Source organism: Schistocerca serialis, chromosome 2, assembly GCF_023864345.2.
Source record: "Schistocerca serialis cubense isolate TAMUIC-IGC-003099 chromosome 2, iqSchSeri2.2, whole genome shotgun sequence".
NCBI classification, from domain to species: Eukaryota; Metazoa; Arthropoda; class Insecta; order Orthoptera; family Acrididae; genus Schistocerca; species Schistocerca serialis.
This window is the reverse complement of record NC_064639.1, coordinates 834377466-834399152: the sequence shown is the minus strand read 5'-3', so window position 1 is coordinate 834399152 and position 21687 is coordinate 834377466. Positions and strand designations below refer to the sequence as shown.

Below are 21687 nucleotides of genomic sequence, written 5' to 3'. Positions count from 1 at the left end.
TGCAGGGTAAGCTTTGAAAGGCGATCCTTCGAGGTATATTGACAGTGTACACAAACTGTGTTGTCCCATTCACAGTCGCGCCATACTGATCTGCTCTGAGAATGCAGATGGCTGTACGGAGTAATTTTCTGGGGTCAATAGAGTACTGAGAAAGCAGTTTTCGGTTAAAATCACACACACACACACACACACACACACACACAAACACAAACTAAGCCTTGAGCGCACAGTAAAACGTTTTTTAGTAGTTTGTATCTAATATAAACTAGCCCCATGTGAGTTTCAGTAAACGTTTGCCTGTAGATTAAGACAGACCTCATTGTTGAAGAGTCAGCCCATCTGACTGTGGAGAGCCCAGGTTCGTTTCCCTGTAAAACGAGGAATTTTTCCTCGATGCGAGTTTCAAAAATGGCTCCAAGCACTATGGGACTTAACATCTGAGGTCATCAGTACCCTAGACTTAGAAATACTTAAACCTAACTAAGGACATCACACACATCCATGCCCGAGGCAGGATTCGAACCTGCAACCGTAGCAGCAGCGCGGTTCCGGACTGAAGCACCTACAACCGCTCGGCCACAGCGGCCGGCTCGATGCGAGGACTGGAACGGGTACATTCAACCTCATTATACCAATATACTTGATTGAGACCTAGCGGCGCCTTGTCTGCTAAACCTGCAACGGCCGGGATAGCGGTGTGCGGACCTCCCTCCACCCATCCATACCATATTCAAATGACGCCACTGGCAGATAAGTACACAGCTGTCGGTAGGTCCTGACTAACCCGTTTCTGGCCAGAACACCGGTGCTTCCATTTTTGTTATTGCAGAAGAACTTCAATTGCTAAGGCACGTACATGAGGTTGGCTAAACACTGCAGTAAAAAAGGACTAGCCAGCCACTCTGAAAGATATATAACCGTCCACCTATGAGCTTAAGCTGCAGTACTGGCAGTGTATTAAACTTTAAAGGCTTTGCTGTCTCATCTCAACGTCAATCAGAACAGAAGGCAGTTTCCCCCTTCAATTTATTTTGTCTTGTCAGAAAATAATAATTGCAGTGTTAAAACGTGACATGCGATGATTTCTGCCCATAGCTGTACATTAAGGGGATGATTATGATGAAGATGATGAGATGATGATAGAGTGGTAGCGAAGCAATACATTGACGGACTGTGCCCAATTAGGAGAGGAATCAAGATGACTTCGACCTTTCAGAATGACAGGCATGAAAAATGAGAGTGCCGAGTAGCTGGTTCTACTGTCTCACTGGCGCAACTTACTGTCCCCAACTGACAGCCACTCCTTCTCCTTCTTTCTGATTCAAGAGCGAGATAACAGCTACAAGGAGATAAAAAAAAGTTAGGACGCGCAGCTAAGAAAAACTGAGTTTATCACGTTTCATGCGTAGTATTATGGGCTAATACGTGCACTCTTGCTAAATTTTAACCAGTGTGCTATCTAGTAAACTTCAAATGGCCAGTATGTGGTTATGTTCACAAACAGATCATTTACACGTAGCCCCACACTATTTCGAACCACAAAATGCAACAGTTGTGGCGTCAGAGAGTGGAAAACTCACTTCTCAGCGTCTGTTGTCAGGAGTGTCCCAGGAAAACGTGATAGGATCGCTCTTGTTCAACCATATACATAAACAATCAACAATCCGAAGGACATTGTGACCAGCAGTCTGCGACTGTTTTCTGGTGATGCTGCAGTGTACGGAGAAGTACCGCCGTTGATTGACTCGGACAGAATGTCTATTAAATGTGATGAATGGCAGATTGCTCTAAATGTTGAGAAATGTAAGTTAATGAAAATGAACAGGAATAACAATTCTGCACTATTCGATTACAATAGTAATGCCTGTCACATTTATGTCGATTAAATTTAAAGCTGCACCATTGCAAAGCGGCATGAAATGGCCGTCATAGGGAAGGTGAACTGGTTTTGTTAGGAGAATTTTAGGAAGTTGTAGCTGATTTAAGAGGAGACCGACTACACGATGTTATGTTATGTTATGCTATGTTAACCGGGGACCTAGAAACGACGGAGAGGCTCCGTCCCCACCGCATCCGCAGTGGTCCACAACCCCACGACGACTACCGCAGTCCACAACACCCCTCCGCCGCCCCACACCGAACCCAGGGTTATTGTGCGGTTCGGTCCCCACAACACAACACGAGTTTAACGACGGATGGGAGGTGCCGCTGTCGCGCTTGCCAGCGCACTTACTCCGAGATGGAGGATCACCCGCTCCGAGTGCGTCCCCATTGGGGGCCCCTTTAGAAAGCGACTCGTGTCCACCTTGTATTACTAGTCATTCGACAAAAATATTACAAGTCCCCTATGTTTAATAACCATACCAGGCTTGTTTTTGACATTAACAGTCACAGGACGTCCTTCAACATTACGCTTCAAAGTACAAGCGAAAGGACGCCAACGAAGCCAGTCAAATTCCTCAAACAATATAACATTGTGTATGCGAGGATCATAACCTCCAAAACCAAATTCTGAACAAAAGGGCATATAAACATGCTGCTTACGTGAAAGTACCTTTTCAATTAAGGTCGATTTGCCAATATTTGTCTCTCCATATGAGGGAACGTCTCACACCAGACGAGTGTAACCCCTATGTTTGCGTGCTAGAGAAATGGTGGTGTACGCGTACGTGGAGAACTTGTTTGGGCGGCTTTCACCGACATAGTGTAGCTGAGGCGGAATAAGGGGAACCAGCCCGCATTTGCCGAGGCAGATGGAAAACCGTCTAAAAACCATCCACAGACTGGCCGGCTCACCGGCCCTCGAGACAAATTCGCCGGGTGGATTCGTGCCGGAGACCGCCGCTCCTTCCCGCCCGGAAAGCCATGCGTTAGACCGCACGGCCAACCGGTCGGGAGACTACACCATACTTGTGCGACCAATTCCTCGTCACTCAAATGGCTCTGAGCACTATGGGACTTAACATCTGTGGTCATCAGTCCCCTAGAACTTGGAACTACTTAAACCTAACTAACCTAAGGACATCACACACATCCATGCCCGAGGCAGGATTCGAACCTGCGACCGTAGCGGTCACGCGGTTCCGGACTGATCCTCGTTACTGCTCGAATGTTTGGGATCCCCACAAGGTAGGAAAAAAGGAAGACATCGAAGCGTGGGCGATCCACGAACCCAAAGGGAAATGCCTGGAGGGAAGAATTTCATTTTTCAAAACACTATTGACAATGCTTAGAGAACTGGCATTTCCAACACTGTCACCAGCATATATCTCGCGTAGGGACTTGGAAGAAAAAAATCAGAGAATAAGGCTCGCACAGAAGCATGTAGAGAGTAGATTTTCGCACTCTCCGCTTGCGAATGGAAAAGGAAAGGGCAGCAGCGGTACAAGGTACCCTCCACCATGCGCCATATGATAGCTTTCAGGGTGTGTTTGTAGATGTATATTTAGGTTTCTGAACGTGCAGAGCGGTATTTGGAATCGCGAGTAATTGAGGCTTGGTGACAGAGAGCGTTGTCATTCGTAAGAGTTCTCCGCTGTCGTCGTCAGTAAAATTTTCCTGGGTTTGAGACCGCATTGTCACTGTGTAAAACTACCGAAGTTTCGGTCATTGTTGCAAGTGACGTTCTTCAGGGTGTTTTTGTTTACTGCTGAATGAGAAAAATTTGTTTCTTATATACCTGTTGACGTGGCTGTTATCTAATTCTGATAGGCTGTTAAGAATGAAGGGGAGGGATGTTAGAAGATCTTTATTGGCGTTTTTATTTTTTCTTTCCATTGGTGGAAACCCGACGTTTTGGTTGGTGCTTGTATTGATGCTTGTGACTGGTGGAAATCGGCGAATGCAAAATAAGGCGGCAGTTGTGACGTTGCGTTGTTTTCCTGCTTTCTAGCGCCGGCGCCGGTACTCTGTGTACCTGCGGCCGCTATGGTCTCCCGTGCGTATACGAAGTGAAACTACATGTTACTACAATAAACACAGTCAAGTGGAGAAAAATTTTGTATCGTAGGCATAGTTAAAAGCTACTTTACGCTTGATTTCGAGAACTCGCGTGTAGTTGGCTCGCGTTGGCTGTAGCCACGGATGCGCACTGCGGTGGCATAGGATACGTTGCAGTAGGCATACCGTATGGACAAACACTCTATCTATGCGGAGGTCACAAAAGTCATGGGATAGCATATCCACATATGCACATGGTGACATGGCGGTAGTATTAAAGGACAGTGCACTGGCGGAGCTGTCATTTGTACACAGGTGATTCATGTGGCAAGGTTTCCCAAGGGATTATGGCCGCACGAAAGGAATTAAAAGACTTTGAACACGTAATGGTAGATGGGGTTGGGAAAATTGGACATTCATTTTTGGAAATCGTTTGGGAATTCAGTATTTCGAGTTCCACAGTGTCGAGAGAGTGCTGAGAATACCTTTGGCTTTACCTCTCACCACAGACAACGCAGTGGTCGAGGGCTTTCACTTAACGACCGAGAGCATCGACGTTTGCGTAGAGTTGTCAGTGCTAATAGACAAGAAATATCGCGTCACATAATCGCAAAATCGGTGTGGGTCGTAAGACGAACGCGTCCGTTAGGACATTTAGGCGAAATTTGGCATTAATCGGTTACGGCAGCAGACGACCGACGTGAGTACCTTTGCTAGCAGTACGACATCGCCTGCAGCACCTCTCCTGAGCTCGTCACTGAACCGTTTGGAGTCCAGACGACTGGAAAATCGTGGCCTGATCAGATGAGTCCTAATATGAGCTGGTAAGAGCTGATGGTAGTGTCAGAGTGTGACGTCAACAAGGCACTGTGAAAGCTGGTGGTGGCTCCATAATGGTGTGTGCTGTGCTTACATAAACTGACTGGGTTCTCTGATCCAACTGAATCGATGATTGACTGGAAATAGCCGGCCGAAGTGGCCGTGCGGTTAAAGGCGCTGCAGTCTGGAACCGCAAGACCGCTACGGTCGCAGGTTCGAATCCTGCCTCGGGCATGGATGTTTGTGATGTCCTTAGGTTAGTTCGGTTTAACTAGTTCTAAGTTCTAGGGGACTAATGACCTCAGCAGTTGAGTCCCATAGTGCTCAGAGCCATTTGAACCATTTTTTTGACTGGAAATAGTTATGTTCGGCTACCTGGAGACCACTTGCAGTCATTCATGGACTTTATGTTCCCAAGCAACCAATAAATTCTTATGGATAACAATACGCCATATCAGCAGGCCGCAGTTGGTTGCGATTGGTCTGAAGAGCGTTCTGGACAATTGGAGCGAATATTTCGGCTACCCAGATCGCCCGACATGAATCCCATCGAACATTTATGGGCCATAATGCTGCACTAGCAACCAATTGAGGACGGCTATAGAGGCAGCATGGCTCAATATTTCTGTAGGGGAATTCCAATGACTTGTTGAGTCCACCCCTCGTCGAGATGCAGCACTTCGCCGGGCAAAAGACAGTCCGACACAATATTAGGAGGTATCTCGTGACTTCTTTTCACCTCAGTGCATGTGCTTACTTAAGGAAACTCTAGGCACTCTGCGCGGTTCCCTAGGTGGACAGTGAAGTGGCGGACTTCCTGGCTGATGGTCCCAAGCCGTGGGCAGCCGCGCTGAGCCGCAGCCGCTGGAGCCGGCGCGCCGTCGGCCAGTCTAATTTATGTCGCCCATAATTTCCGCCGGCGGACGGCCATAAAATAATTTTGGAATAGGGTGCGAGCGCCCGCGCCCTCCCGATTCGAATACCGTTCGCTGGGCCGGCTGGCCGTCCTTTCCTTGGTACCGGTCGTAAAACACGGCGCGCTGTGCCGTACCGGCGCGCTCGCAAGTGAATTGTAGGCCGTTTGTCAGCGGACTCCCGTGCGCCGACGGCGCTGATGTAAGCCGCATCGATTCCACATTTCGAGTATCGAATTTATCGCCAGCGCCGACCCCGCCGTTGCTCGTCGCGCCGGTGGTCGGGCTGGGCCGGCCCGTATTGTTGCGGCGAGCGGACCACACCCTCGCCCTTGCCGGCGCTGGCGCTCCGATCGAGAAATACGGCTGTGTATCGCGCCGACAAATGGTGTGAGCTTGTAGACGTACCCGTACATGTTTCTCCTGGTGGTCTGCGGTCACCGCATGTCCCTCACACGCTGCGAACACAGTTTCGATTAACCTTCTCTATCACTTCAAATATCAGTACTTTAATAACCTACTGGAAACGCCACTTGGTGCAGAATTCGAACAAAATACGAAGAAAGTGCATGTCTCTGCATGGTGTTGGAAGAGGATGGTCAATATTTAGGGATATACCAGGAGCGCTCTTTTGAACCATAAAACTGCATATGGACATATGCTCTATTCCGATGATTTCCGAGACAGAACATAGTTAATGTACATTGTTATTTATGTAAATTTTATGCTGAATAATTCAAACAACGTTGAAGAAGAATATAGTGACTGCGAAGGAATCACAAAGTGAATCCAAGAGGGCTCAATTTTGGCTCCCTCCTATCCCTGGCAGAAAAACATCTCGAGCGAAGAGGTTGAAAGCAACGAGGTAGGTTGGGCTAGCATAAAACATCTAAGAAGTTGGGTGGGTAAGACAAATAGGGGCGCCTAAAAACAGAAGTACGTGAATTGCGTTCCATTTCGGAGATCATTCGGAATAGAGCGTATGTCCACATGAAGGCTTTTGCTTCAAATGACCGTTTCTTTCGAATCCCTGGATATTGACCGCTCCTGCTGGGCCACCCTGCATTTACATATACAAGGTGTCTTACCTAACTTTGCCGCCTCATTTCGTAAATCAAGTCCGCAGCTTGTGGCCTAGTGGCTAGCGTTGCTGCCTCGGGATCACGGCGTCCCCAGATCGATTCCCTATGTCTAGGGACTGGGTGTGTTGTCCTTGTCATCTCAGCATCATCATTCATAATAGTAGCTAGAGTGGACTGCGTACAAAATTGGAGAGTGAAAAAATTAGGACTTTGTACGGGGGCTGATGACCTCGCAGTTGAGCGCCCCACAAACCAAACATCACCATCATCGGAAATCAAACAAAATATGAAAATGCAATTGGCCAGGATTGTACCTATGTCAGGGGCTCACACAATGGGCAGGAATGCACAATCAGGAAATATACACACACATCACTTTCAACACAAAGCTACGTATCCTTTTAAATGGCACATGCATGCTTCTTCAATCGAAATGAAAACTAGAGGTACAATTACAGATAACACATTTGGTTCACTGCTCTATACATTATTTTTTCTGGAATATTTAGATATAAATAATGGAAAGGGTGCCATAGTTTCTGCAGTGAGGCTGTAATGCCGTAATGCGGGTTACTTGCGCTGTCCTGAAGGCAATCCTTGCTCTACGCAATACGGCAGAAACTGGTGGTGGCGTTGCCACCCTTTAAAGTCTAAAGGTTTCAGAAGGTATAATAAGGTTTACAACAGTGAAAATAATTTTGCCGTCACTAACTGTACCTTTAGTTTTCATCTCCGAAGAAAAAACACATAGTACAGTTTTTAAAAAAAGTTGGTTTTGTGCTGGAAGTGTTTGTTTACATTTATGAATAGTGCATTCCTGCGCATTGGTGAGCTCCAGACGTAGGTGCATCCTTGGCCAAATGCATTTTTCACATTTTGTTTCGTTTCCGAAATATATGAGGTGGCAGAGTTATGTAATACACACTGTATACAGGGTGTTACAAAAAGGTACAGCCAAACTTTCAGGAAACATTCCTCACACACAAATAAAGAAAAGATGTTATGTGGACGTGTGTCCGGAAACGCTTAATTTCGATGTTAGAGCTCATTTTAGTTTCGTCAGTATGTACTGTACTTCCTCGATTCACCGCCAGTTGGTCCAATTGAAGGAAGGTAATGTTGACTTTGGTGCTTGTGTTGACATGCGACTCATTGCTCTACAGTACTAGCATCAAGCACATCAGTACGTACCATCAACAGGTTAGCGTTCATCACGAACGTGGTTTTGTAGTCAGTGCAATGTTTACAAATGCGGAGTTGGCAGATTCCCATTTGATGTATGATTAGCACGGGGCAATAGCCGTGGCGCGGTACGTTTGTATCGGGCCAGATTTCCAGAACGAAGGTGTCCCGACAGGAAGACGTTCGAAGAAATTGATCGGCGTCTTAGGGAGCACGGAACATTACAGCCTATGACTCGCGACTGGGGAAGGCCTAGAACGACGAGGACACGTGCAATGGACGATGCAATTCTTCGTGCAGTTGACGATAACCCTAATATCAGCGTCAGAGAAGTTGCTGCTGTACAAGGTAACGTTGATCACGTCACTGTATGGAGAGTGCTACGGGAGAACCAGTTGGTTCCGACCCTGTACAGCGTGTGCAGGCACTATTAGCAGCTGATTGGCCTCCACGGGTACACTTCTGCGAATGGTTCATCCAACAATGTGTCAATCCTCATTTCAGTGCAAATGTTCTAATTACGGATGAGGCTTCATTCCATCGTGATCAAATTGTAAATTTGAAGAGAGGTAATAAAATGAGCTCTAACATGGAAAGTAAGCGTTTCCGGACACATGTCCACATAACATATTTTCTTTCTTTGTGTGTCAGGAATATTTCCTGAAAGTTTGGCCGTACCTTTTTGTAACACCCTGTATAGAGTGCATCATAAATAGCAGTAAAAGCTGATAGCGTGAAAGTATATGATAAAATATTTGAACCATTGTGGAAGTATTCAGTTTACAATCGAAACCGAAAAGCAGGGATGACTTCCATTTTTGGATGTTTCGCTTCGTCACAGATTTGATGACACCTTGGCATCCGCAGTTTACCGGTAGCCGACTCATATGGACATAAGCAAATAGCTGCCCCCATCCTTCCTAGACGATGAGTGTTCTCAGAACTTGGCTTCACAGAGCACGTAACACTGATGACGAGAACAATCTGCAGGATGAGTTTCTACATTTAAAGGGAGATGGAGTTTTTGAAACTGATGGGTGTTCTCCGCAACGGATAAGCAACGCGCTACGAATACAAACTAAAGTGAATGTACGGAACGAGGAATAATAAATAGAAATATTCAAATCCGTGCTTTCCTGCCGTACGTGGAACGCCTGTCGTCGAAAATAGGCCAGATACTCAACAGTCACACATTTATAGTTATTTTTCGCCCTCATCCGAAGACAACAGCACTTTTGAGCTCCACCAAAGATGACTTAAAGCTCCGCACGGTTGGGTTTAAAATATCCCCTCCGAATGTGGCTTTTCGTACATCTGGCCGAGGACCCGTGCAGTCCACGGAAGATGAGCTTAACATCGTAACTATACCCGGCTCTTATAGCCCAATAAACACTCAGAGGCAGAGCACTGCATTGATGCGGACCTCTCTAAATAGTATGACAATGTCGAAATTCTAGCTTCGACTTCATCTTTCTGGGAGTCGGTGGTGTAAGGAGCGGTTGAAATTCATTTGACGAAGAATTCAGTTACTGGAGATAGCGGTTTCAGCTCGGGCAAATAGTGGAATCCGACACTTCCTGCAATTTTCATTTCATACATATTTCTTTGCCGCCGCTCAACGTCTCTGGCGCTTGTGTACCTGTGGCCGGTTACGCAGGGGTTCAGTCTGCGATTTACAAGGATGGAGCGCGGGCTGTAGCTTCGGTTCGTCGGCTCACTCTGAAGACAGGCGTAGAATGCACGGCCAAAACACACTGTAGCGCCAACGACACTGGTATAGACATGCGTATTCAAATACAGATATATGTAAATAGGCACAATACGGCGCTGGGGTCTGCAACGCCTATATAAGACAAAAAGTGTCTGGCGCAGTTGTTGAATCGGTTACTGCTACTACAATGGCAGGCTATCAAGATTTAAGTGAGTTGAAGCTTGGTGTTACAGTCGGCGCACAAGGGAGGAGACACAGCGATGATGTGGGGATTTTCCCGTACGACCATTTCATGAGTGTACCGTGAATATCACGAATCTGGCAAGACATCAAATCTCCGACATCGCTGCGGCCCGAAAAAGATTCTGCAAGAACAGGACCAACGACAACTGAAGAGAATCGTTCAGCGTGACAGTAGTGCAACCTTTCAGCAAACTGCTGCAGATTTCAGTGCTTGGCCATCAACGAATGTCAACGTGCGAACCATTCAATGAAACATCTTCGATATGGGCTTTCGGAGCCGAAGGCCCACTCGTGTACCCTTGATGACTGCACTACACAAAGCTTTACGCCTCCAGGACCCGTCAACACCGACATTGGACTGTTAAAAACTGGAAATATGTCACCTGGTCGGACGAGTCTCGTTTCAAATTGCATCGAGCGGATGGACGTGTAAGGATATGGAGACAACCTAATAAATCCATGGACCCTGCATGTCAGCAGGAGACTTTTCAAGCTAGTGGAGGCACTGTGATGGTGTGGGGCGTGTGCAGTTGGAATGATATGGGACCCTTGATACGTCTAGATACGACTGTAGGAGGTGACACGTAGGTAAGCATCCTGTCTGATCACCTGCATCCATTCATCTTTATTGTGCATTCCGACGGACTTGGGCAATTCCAGCAGGACAAAGCGAAGCCCCAGATGTCCAGAATTGATACAGAGTCGTTCCAGGAACACCCTTCCGACTCTAAACATTTCCGCTGGTCGCCAAACTCTCCAGACGTGAAAATTATTGAGCATATCTGGGATGCCTTGCAACGAGCTGTTCAGAAGAGATCTCCACTACCTCGTACTCTTACGGATTCATAAACAGTCCTGCAGAAAGCATGGTGTCAGTTCCATACAGCACTACTTCAGACATTAGTCGAGTTCATGCCATGTCATGTTCCGCCACTTCTGCATTCTCTCTGGGGCCGTACACGATATTAGGCACGTGTACCAATTTCTTTGGCTCTTCACTGTATTAGATGAAAAAATAAGGTTTATGCTGTTGCATGCCCAAGATTTAATGAAACAGTCGCGGCCTTGCGAAACATGAAGATGAACTGTAAGAAAAACTTAGAACATAAAAGTTCCAAAATGAAGATGAACTGTAAGAAAACTTTAGAGCATAAAAGTTTTAGTGAACATTGGTAATTAAACGAGTCGCCGGCCGTTGTGGCCGAGCGGTTCTAGGCGCTTCAGTCTGGAACCGGGCTGCTGCTACGGTCGCAGGTTCGAGTCCTGCCTTGGGCATGGACGTGTGTGATGTCCTTAGGTTAGTTAGGTTTAAGTAGTTCTAAGTCTAGGGGACTGATGACCACAGATGTTAAGTCCCATAGTGCTCAGAGCCAATTAAACGAGTCGATTGCGAGATAATTCCGAATGTGCGGTTACGATCTCTTTCTGACTTCTGAGTAAGTATTGTACTAGTTAGTTCAAATTTGGGACCGATGACCATAGCAGTCTGGTCCCTTTAATCCCCCAAACCAACCAAGTTCAAATTTACGTGAAATGTAAACTTTTTAATTGATTTGCCTTGTAATTGGGTTCAAATTTCACCTTCTGCCTATAGCAGCAAGCAATAAAATCCTTGAAACTTCCCGACAGAGTATAACTGTGAACCGGACCGAGACTCGAACTCAGGACTTTTACTGGCAAGTGCTCTACCATTTTTATTTATTTTTTTTAATTTTTTTTTATTTTTTTATTTTTTTTTTTTTTTTGTTCGTTACATTTGTTCGGTGCGGATGTACCTTGACATCCGTCCAAGTTCATCGTTGATCCCTCCTCTCACTCTTATTATGACAGAGGGCAGTTAACCCTCTGACCGAACACGCTGAGCTACCACGTCGGCACCATCTGAGCTACCCAAGCAAGGCTCACGACCCGTTCTCACAGTTTTACTGCCGCCAGTACCTCGCCTCCTACCTTCCAAACTTCTCAGAAGCTCTCCGGTAAAACTTGTAGAAGTAGCAATGTTGTTGTTGTTGTTGTGGTCTTCAGTCCTGAGACTGGTTTGATGCAGCTCTCCATGCTATCCTATCCTGTGCAAGCCTCTTCATCTTCCAGTACTTAATGCAACCTACATCCTTCTGAATCTGCTTAGTGTATTCATCTCTTGGTCTCCCTCTACGATTTTTACCCTCCACGCTGCCCTCCAGTACTAAATTTGTGATCCGTTGATGCCGCAGAACATGTCCTACTAAGCGGTCCCTTCTTCTTGTCAAGTTGTGCCACAAACTCCTCTTCTCACCAATTCTATTCAATACTTCATCATTAGTTATGTGATCTACCCATCTAATCTTCAGCATTCTTCTGCAGCATCACATTTCGAAAGCTTCTATTCTCTTCTCGTCCGAACTATTTATCGTCCATGTTTCACTTCCATACATGGCTACACTCCATACAAATACTTTCAGAAACGACTTCCTGACACTTAAATCTATACTCGATGTTAACAAAGTTCTCTGCTTCAGAAACGCTTTCCTTGCCATTACCAGTCTACATTTTATATCTTCTCTAGTTCGACCATCATCAGTTACACTCCTGGAAATGGAAAAAAGAACACATTGACACCGGTGTGTCAGACCCACCATACTTGCTCCGGTCACTGCGAGAGGGCTGTACAAGCAATGATCACACGCACGGCACAGCGGACACACCTGGAACCGCGGTGTTGGCCGTCGAATGGCGCTAGCTGCGCAGCATTTGTGCACCGCCGCCGTCAGTGTCAGCCAGTTTGCCGTGGCATACGGAGCTCCATCGCAGTCTTTAACACTGGTAGCATGCCGCGACAGCGTGGACGTGAACCGTATGTGCAGTTGACGGACTTTGAGCGAGGGCGTATAGTGGGCATGCGGGAGGCCGGGTGGACGTACCGCCGAATTGCTCAACACGTGGGGCGTGAGGTCTCCACAGTACATCGATGTTGTCGCCAGTGGTCGGCGGAAGGTGCACGTGCCCGTCGACCTGGGACCGGACCGCAGCGACGCACGGATGCACGCCAAGACCGTAGGATCCTACGCAGTGCCGTAGGGGACCGCACCGCCACTTCTCAGCAAATTAGGGACACTGTTGCTCCTGGGGTATCGGCGAGGACCATTCGCAACCGTCTCCATGAAGCTGGGCTACGGTCCCGCACACCGTTAGGCCGTCTTCCGCTCACGCCCCAACATCGTGCAGCCCGCCTCCAGTGGTGTCGCGACAGGCGTGAATGGAGGGACGAATGGAGACGTGTCGTCTTCAGCGATGAGAGTCGCTTCTGCCTTGGTGCCAATGATGGTCGTATGCGTGTTTGGCGCCGTGCAGGTGAGCGCCACAATCAGGACTGCATACGACCGAGGCACACAGGGCCAACACCCGGCATCATGGTGTGGGGAGCGATCTCCTACACTGGCCGTACACCACTGGTGATCGTCGAGGGGACAATGAATAGTGCACGGTACATCCAAACCGTCATCGAACCCATCGTTCTACCATTCCTAGACCGGCAAGGGAACTTGCTGTTCCAACAGGACAATGCACGTCCGCATGTATCCCGTGCCACCCAACGTGCTCTAGAAGGTGTAAGTCAACTACCATGGCCAGCTAGATCTCCGGATCTGTCCCCCATTGAGCATGTTTGGGACTGGATGAAGCGTCGTCTCACGCGGTCTGCACGTCCAGCACGAACGCTGGTCCAACTGAGGCGCCAGGTGGAAATGGCATGGCAAGCCGTTCCACAGGACTACATCCAGCATCTCTACGATCGTCTCCATGGGAGAATAGCAGCCTGCATTGCTGCGAAAGGTGGATATACACTGTACTAGTGCCGACATTGTGCATGCTCTGTTGCCTGTGTCTATGTGCCTGTGGTTCTGTCAGTGTGATCATGTGATGTATCTGACCCCAGGAATGTGTCAATAAAGTTTCCCCTTCCTGGGACAATGAATTCACGGTGTTCTTATTTCAATTTCCAGGAGTGTATTTTGCTCCCCAAATAGCAAAACTTATTTACTACTTTAAGTGTCTCATTTCCTAATCTAATTCCCTCAGGATCACCGGAGTTAATTCGACTACATTCCATTATCCTCGTTTTGCTTTTGTTGATGTTCAGCTTATATCCTCCTATCAAGACACTGTCCATTCCGCTTAACTGCTCTTCCAAGTCCTTTGCTGTCTTTGATAGAATTACAATGTCATCGGTGAACTTCAAAGTTTTTAATTCTTCTCCATGGATTTTAATACCTACTCCGAATTTTTCTTTTGTGTCCTTGAAGTAGCACTATGTCTCCGCAATATGCTTGTCTCCGCAATATACTTTGTTCCTGGAGTGCTTCATTAGGGTTTCCAAAAATATCGTAAAAATTGCTAATTTTATGGGCTGAGGAGAATGTGCCTTGAAGCTCATTGACCCCGCTGCTACTGCGTACCAGCATCAGGTCTTCCCCTTTCTGCCGGCCGCGGTGGTCTAGCGGTTCTGGCGCTGCAGTCCGGAACCGCGGGACTGCTACGGTCGCAGGTTCGAATCCTGCCTCGGGCATGGGTGTGTGTGATGTCCTTAGGTTAGTTAGGTTTAAGTAGTTCTAAGTTCTAGGGGACTTATGACCTAAGATGTTGAGTCCCATAGTGCTCAGAGCCATTTTTTCTTCCCCTTTCTGTCCTTTCATCATCATACAATACAAACACGACGCCACACAATATTCCTTCACACACGGACGCCAATCATATTCACCTGCTCTTAACATCTATACTTAACGTGCAACTCTCGCACTTTGCGAAGGAAACGTGTCATTGAAAGCAAAGGAAGAAAAATCCTTCCAATTAGGCTGCGGGATGTCCAGCCAACCATACCGTATGACTTTAAGCTGACACGAGAAGACTTCTGCGACGGGGAACTTTTTGTGATGCTACGTACGCGGCTGGGGCCAGGTCGTGTGCGCTGGCCGCATCTGGCCGGGTGCTTAAAAGTAGCGTTTATGCGCGGGCCGGGCGACAAGTGTCGGGTGTCCGTGGCGCCGTGGGCGGCCGCGATGACGGCGCTGCGGCAGCGGCCGGTGTCGCCTTACAACGGCCGCGCTTCGCACTCGGCTAACCTGGAATTTAGCTCCGCGTCTCCCTCTACGTTTCTCCCACGGCGGCACCAGGTACACGGGAGGTACAAGCCCTGCTGGGCTATATACCACCAGAATTTTAACGTAATAAAAGACACGGGGACGTGTGTTATGTGATGCACCAGCGTCTACAAGTCAACGGCAATGGCCACAAAAAAAAAGATAAACTGAAAGAACAAAGGTGAGCAACCTCTGTAAATGACCACCCCGATTTTCCACAGTATCAGAGAAATTGAGTTCTTGCTGCTTCAAACAAGAACGTGTTTCAGAGATAGTGAAAAGTAATGCATTAGCCCTGCGGTCACCCAGCACTGGCAACTTTCGTTGCCAGACGAGTGTGGTAACTCAGTTAAGCACGATCAAGAGCACAAACTCGACGACACGGTCGATGCCTTAACTCAGCTGAACGAGCAGGATCACTGATGGCTACAAGATGGTCAACAGATGTGTCAGGAGTTGCACCTTCCTTTGCAAACTGTGGCTCGCGAGCTCAGAGGAATTGGTCTCTGCAGTATAATCTACCAGTGTCTGTTCAGTTATTAAGGAGTCAAAAACATCGAGAACTGTGCTCCTTACGGTTTGGTACCGCTTAAATTTGCAGAGATTTACTTAGTATGTTGCCTTCACGATACTGGAACGTTGATAGGAACATTACGAATGGAGACGAGTCTGGTGATGGTGATATCTTAATGTGAGGAGATATAATGTTGAACGGGTGTACAGACTATCATCTTAGTTAACGCCCAGAGGCACAAATAAAGAGTACTGCAAACCGATAAGTGAGTTTTCGTACGTGCACTTCTTTCTGAAGTGCTCTTTAGGAACAATAATATCCATCCGAATAGCGTTGCTCTTGTGAATAGAATACTCACAGTTGAAAACATGCGCCACGTGGAGTGCTCGTCGAGGTCATCTCATACGTCTCTTATACAGCACAGATAGAATGCGCTTTTCTTCTCCATCATTTTACAAGGAGAATTTTACATGCATGACCATAGGTATTAAAGTAAATGTATATATACAGAGTAAAGAGACGAATAAAATTCGTACCAAGGTAGGGATTCGAACCCGTGCAGATGTGCAGAGCCACTGAGCTAGAGTGGCTTAGTAGTTAGCACATCTGCCTGGTGAGTGGGAAACTCATGTTCGAATCTTGGCCTTGCTATAAATTTTCGTTCCTCACTTCAGTCTGCATATATACGAGGCATATTCGGAAAGTAAGGTCCGATTAGTCACGAACTCGAAACCAGTGTGAAAATCGGACGGAACTTTGCACAGATGTGTTGGGCAGTGTCTTTAGTGTGCCTGTCGATCGTTTCACGTCGCTCTTTTCAGTTCAGAGCGCAAAGTGATCATCTACGAGTATAAATGCCTGAAAAATTGAAAATTTGTGATAAGTTACTATGGGACCAAACTGCTAAGGTCATCGTTCTGTAGGCTTACAGACTACTTAAACTAACTTACGCTCAGGACAACAAACACACACCCATGCCCGAGGAAGGACTCGAACCTCCGGCAGGGGAGGGGGGGGGGAGGGGGGGGAGGAACGCGTGGTGGCAACAACAGTGTCTCCAACCAAATACGTCGGTCTGGTGAGAGATTTCGCCTGAAGCTATGCGGCCCACATAACGTAAATGTCATGCGTTTCTTTTTTCAATACAGTTTTCAGCCACATTCTGCAGGTAAATGAAGACGCTCCTGCAGAGTTTTCGATGGGAAGTGTTTGATCACCCACAATACAGCCCTTAATTGGCTCCCTCCGTTGTTCATCTATGCTCATATGAACCGCTGGCTACAAAGACAACATTCTGGCACAAACAACGAAAGGGAGACCAGCGTAGAGAACTGGCGGAAAGCACAGGCGGCTGCTTTCTGTGACGAGAGTACTGGAAAGTTTGTACAACACCACGAAAAATGTTTAAGTCGAAGCGGCGACAATTTAGAAAGGTAACTGGAAGGTGTGGCTAACTGTTACAAATAAAAAATTTTTGATTTTCACTGTGGTTTCCATTTCGCAACCGATCGCACCTTACTTTCCGAACAGCCCTCCTACATCATAGATGTCTGAGACTTGGAAAGGTCTCTCGAACCATAATTCCATTTGGTAAAGCCACTATGCCTGGATTTCAGGTAGAATCCCCCAGTGCTGAGGTGCTATTCAAGGACAGTTGGAGAGCCTCTGCATGTTGTTCGAGTTTAGGCGTGAATGGGGGCTTGAGTCGAGGAGGAATGTGTGCTAGGGTAGTCTGTACAGTCATGCAAAGCCTTTGCGTCAGCGTGGAAGAGTGGGAGACCACGGTTAGAATCCCAGCCTTGATATAAATTTTGATTCGTCGCTTCAGTCTTCATACAATCATAGATTTTGAGACTTGAAAAGATCTCTGGAATCATAGTTTCATTTAATTAAAGTAAGTGTTGGCAAATGACTACTCCACAGAGACACTTCAATTATTTATTTATTTATTTGTGTTTCTCTTCGCTAGTAGTTTCAGAGTCGTAGGTACATCATCAACTGCTCATTCTCGTCGAAATCAGGCAAGCTGTCATGCTGCAACTTCGCAACATCGCTGTCCATGGAACATGAATGAACGCTTCAGAATGGGATTGCGACCTGATACATAATGTTTACCTGTGGGACTATAATTTAAAAAGAGAGAGGTAGATAAACAGATGGAGTGGAGAGACGAATTACCGTCCGTCAACAGCCATTAAGCTGTCTTCTAGACCTCACACTGATATTTCTCAGGAATGGGATAGAGTAGCCAAGAGGCTTTTTGAATCAGCTTCCCGAGAACACTCCACATCGCAGAAAAGTGTATGTGGTAGCAACATTTCCTCATATTTTATATCAGTGTTCTGTTGCTGTCGTAGAGATTTTCTGCTTTCGTTGAAGCTTTTCAAATGTAAACTTTAGATTCTACCGTAATTTTTACGTTACACTCTTCAGAAAACATTTACTGACTAACCTTTGTTTTAGACATCACCTTTTGCCTGTAAAAGTTTTCAGCTCATGTTACTGGACTTGCAACAAACTAATATATGAGAGACCTTGGTATATTTAAATATTTGATTCGCAAATTAATTCGACGCGTTATATTTAATGTTCTATGTAACGTAAGCTAAAGTCTTCTTAGATCTCTAGCATAAGACTAAAAATTTAAATTTTGTATTTTTTTCTGTAATAAATCTTGTCCTTGATGTGATCTTGCACAAAAAAAAACCAGGGAGGTAATGTCTTGAGACAAATAGAGCAACCGAAAAAGTTATCACGAAAAAAAGGGAGAGGGGAGGGTACTCTTTAGTAACATAGTTCCTGGAGGAAGATGAAATGCTATTTCTGTAGTCCACCCCACTGCAATATTCAGGCAATCTTCGACAGCCACAGAATGGCACAATTATTGAACACTCCATAGAGTCGATTTTCATTGCTGTCATATTAAACAGTACGTTAATTTGTCGAACATTTCTGTTTATACAATAATGCTTTCGTTGGCTCGAATGTCGACGTCATTCTATTTTGCAATTCAAATAAGTCACTTTCTTTTGCTGGTGACAACCCCGAGTGAAACGCCTACAGAAAACCTGTAAGTCGTTTTGTAGTGGGAACACACTACGCAATATAATCATGAACTGTATGCTGTTCGTCACACATATAATGTAATTCAAACATAAAGTGACTCCACGATGTGTACGATCGACACATAAACCTCCTGTACGATCATAATACTGCATAATACTGCAACGATTTCTGAGAGATGTAGACTGCTCTTAATTTAATAATTACACCATGTCTTGTCAAGTTCTTGCCACGAATGTCTCATGTGTGCTTATTAAAGATATGGAATTGTAATGATTCTCTCCCAATAGAGTACGTACAAAATGTTTACTGCCGCTAACATTTGTTAAGACATACTAGAAGCACTAGTTCTACTTTTGAAAATTTGTGTTTTATTCTCACTCACTCAAAACAATGCCAAATCACAAACACAGTTGAGTACCACAAGATAGGACATAGATTCAGAACGAACATAAATACACGATAACAGTTTCCTTGTCTTTCTAAAACCGACATATCGAAAGAGCTTCACCTAATACTAACCCTTTCGTCAACAAAACGAGTCTGAGGCAATTCGCGGCAGTCAAGGATAATATAAAGCATGCTAGCTGTTCTTGTAGCTTCTAGCACGTCCTATGAGTCAAAACATTGTTTATGTATCTTCTGTTTTTAGATATTAATTCAATTTTAATTTATTGAGTGCTCTTCATCAGTAGTGATTCCTTCGTGGATTTCTTAGAATAGCAGTTGATGATAAAGTTTACAAGTTACAGAAAATATTCTTAAGGCTGACAACTTCAGGATATAATGAAACATTGGTTGAGTATCGTCAGCATCGCAGGAACAATATAAATAGTAACATGTTTTGTCTAATAATATAATTACATTTTAGAATAATAATAAATTATATAGTTTTGTTTTATTAGTACTTACTGTCATTTATTTGGAATCTAATCTTCACAGTGTAGCAACCCAGTATATTAAAATATCGGTATATAAACGAAAAATTATATTTGTGGCAAATTTGCTCCCTATGGCGAACTTTGTGAACATCAACAATTTGGATTACACAGCTTGTAAATAAAAATGAGTTCAAATATGTTCGGAATTTAGGAGGTATTGCAAATTTCCGTAACCAAGAAAAGTCCAGTCAGGCTGCTACAAGTTTTTAGGGCAAAGGTTCCTTCCAATGTTTTTTGTTGATCTGCGAACCTCTCAGCAAGTGATTGATGATGGTGGCACCTTTGGTGGAATTCGAGAAGAACTGGTCATTTGCCAGCATCGGGTTTCATCCTCACCCTTGTCGCTGTCATACTCAGCAACAGCAGAAACGTGACTCTATAAACTCGACAAGCACTCATCACAGTCTCCTACAACCGACAGATCCACTCAAGGCATAAATCTCAAACTGTCAATACATTCAAACAGATCTTGTAATTAAATTTCCTCATCTTTTTCTATGATAATGGTGACTAGGGCCTCCCGTCTGGTATACCGTTCGCCTAGTGCAAGTCTTTCTATTTGACACCACTTCGGCGACTTGTGCGTCGATGGGGGTGAAATGATGATGATTAGGAAAACACAACACCAGTCCCTGAGCGGAGAAAATCTCCGACCCAACCGGGAATCGAACCCGGGCCCTTAGTATTGACATTCCGTCGCACTGACTACTCAGCTACCGGCGGCGGACTATGATAATTGTGGAGGCTGCATAAATGAATTAATATTTGTTCCACAGCTGGGACTTACTAGGTGGTAATGCTAACCATTAGCATTCTTGCTAGTAAGCAAGGAGACCTGGGTGCAAGTCCCGACCACAGAAATGGAAATGCCGTGTGGCTAGGGCCTCCTGTCCGGTAGACCGTTCGCCTGGTGCAAGTCTTTCGAGTTGACGCCACTTCGGCGACTTGAGTGTCGACGGGTTCAAATGGCTCAAATGGCTCTGAGCAATATGGGACTTAACTTCTGAGGACATCAGTCCCCTATAACTTAGAACTATTTAAACCTAACTAACCTAAGGACATCACACACATCCATGCCCGAGGCAGGATTCGAACCTGCGAACGTGGCGGTCGCGCGGCTCCAGACTGTAGTACCTCGAACCGCTCGGCCACCCCGGCCGGCAGTGTCGATGGGGATGAAATGATGATGATAAGGACAACACAACACCCAGGTCCTGAGCGGAGAAAATCTCCGACCCAGCCGGGAGTCGAACCCGGGCCGTTAGGTATGACATTCCCTCGCGCTGACCACTCAGCTACCAGGGGCGGACAGTACCGACCACGGCACGAATTTTAATTCATTTATTCAGCTTCCACCACTATCGTATCAACCATATGGTTGTGGGTCTCCCAATCAAAAAGACTGTTTACAGCAATGATACTGATACCGATTTTTAATTCTTTTCCCGTTTCCCCAGGTACATCCACAGCAAGGAGAAGCCGTTCAAGTGCGGGGAGTGCGGCAAGGGCTTCTGCCAGTCGCGCACGCTGGCGGTGCACAAGATCCTGCACATGGAGGAGTCACCGCACAAGTGCCCCGTCTGCGCGCGCAGCTTCAACCAGCGCTCCAACCTCAAGACGCACCTGCTGACGCACACGGACATCAAGCCGTACAACTGCTCGGCCTGCGGCAAGGTGTTCCGCCGCAACTGCGACCTGCGCCGGCACAGCCTCACGCACAACCTGGGCGCCGCGTCGGCCACCGTCGCCCCCACGCCGTCGTCGTCGTCGTCGTCGTCGTCGCCGTCGGCAGCCTCCGTGGCCGGCAGCAGCGGCGCCAGCACCTCCTCCGCGCTTCCGCTGCCTCTGGCGCTGGCCGCGGCCGGCGGCTTCGTGCTCGAGGCCGCCGCCGCCACGCAGTGATGACGTTACGCGTCCTCGCACCGCCTCACACTACCCGCTGTTACCCCCGAGGGTCGCTGCTCAATACTGAAGAATATATAATAAATGTTCCTTTGTTTCGTATGTTAGTTTGGTGAAGTGCATCCTCTGCCACTACTATTAAACTCTAATGGTGTCTGACCGCTCCACACCATAGTGGGAACAATTGCGCTCGCAGCGAACACAGCATCATTTCTCTGGTCATAGCTACAAAAGCACTATAACTTACTTCGTGTACATATGAA

The 21687-nt window shown here is 46.4% G+C and overlaps 1 protein-coding gene across 1 annotated transcript in view; it reads left to right on the top strand.

The window, feature by feature from the left end:
* The window catches only part of LOC126456449 (protein sister of odd and bowel-like), a 203356-nt gene extending 181932 nt beyond the window's left edge, over positions 1-21424 (top strand). The window contains exon 4 of the mRNA XM_050092199.1: positions 20980-21424. Within this exon, the coding sequence (XP_049948156.1) occupies positions 20980-21424 (445 nt within the window). The remainder of the gene's footprint in view (positions 1-20979) is intronic.
* Positions 21425-21687: the final 263 nt, after the last annotated feature.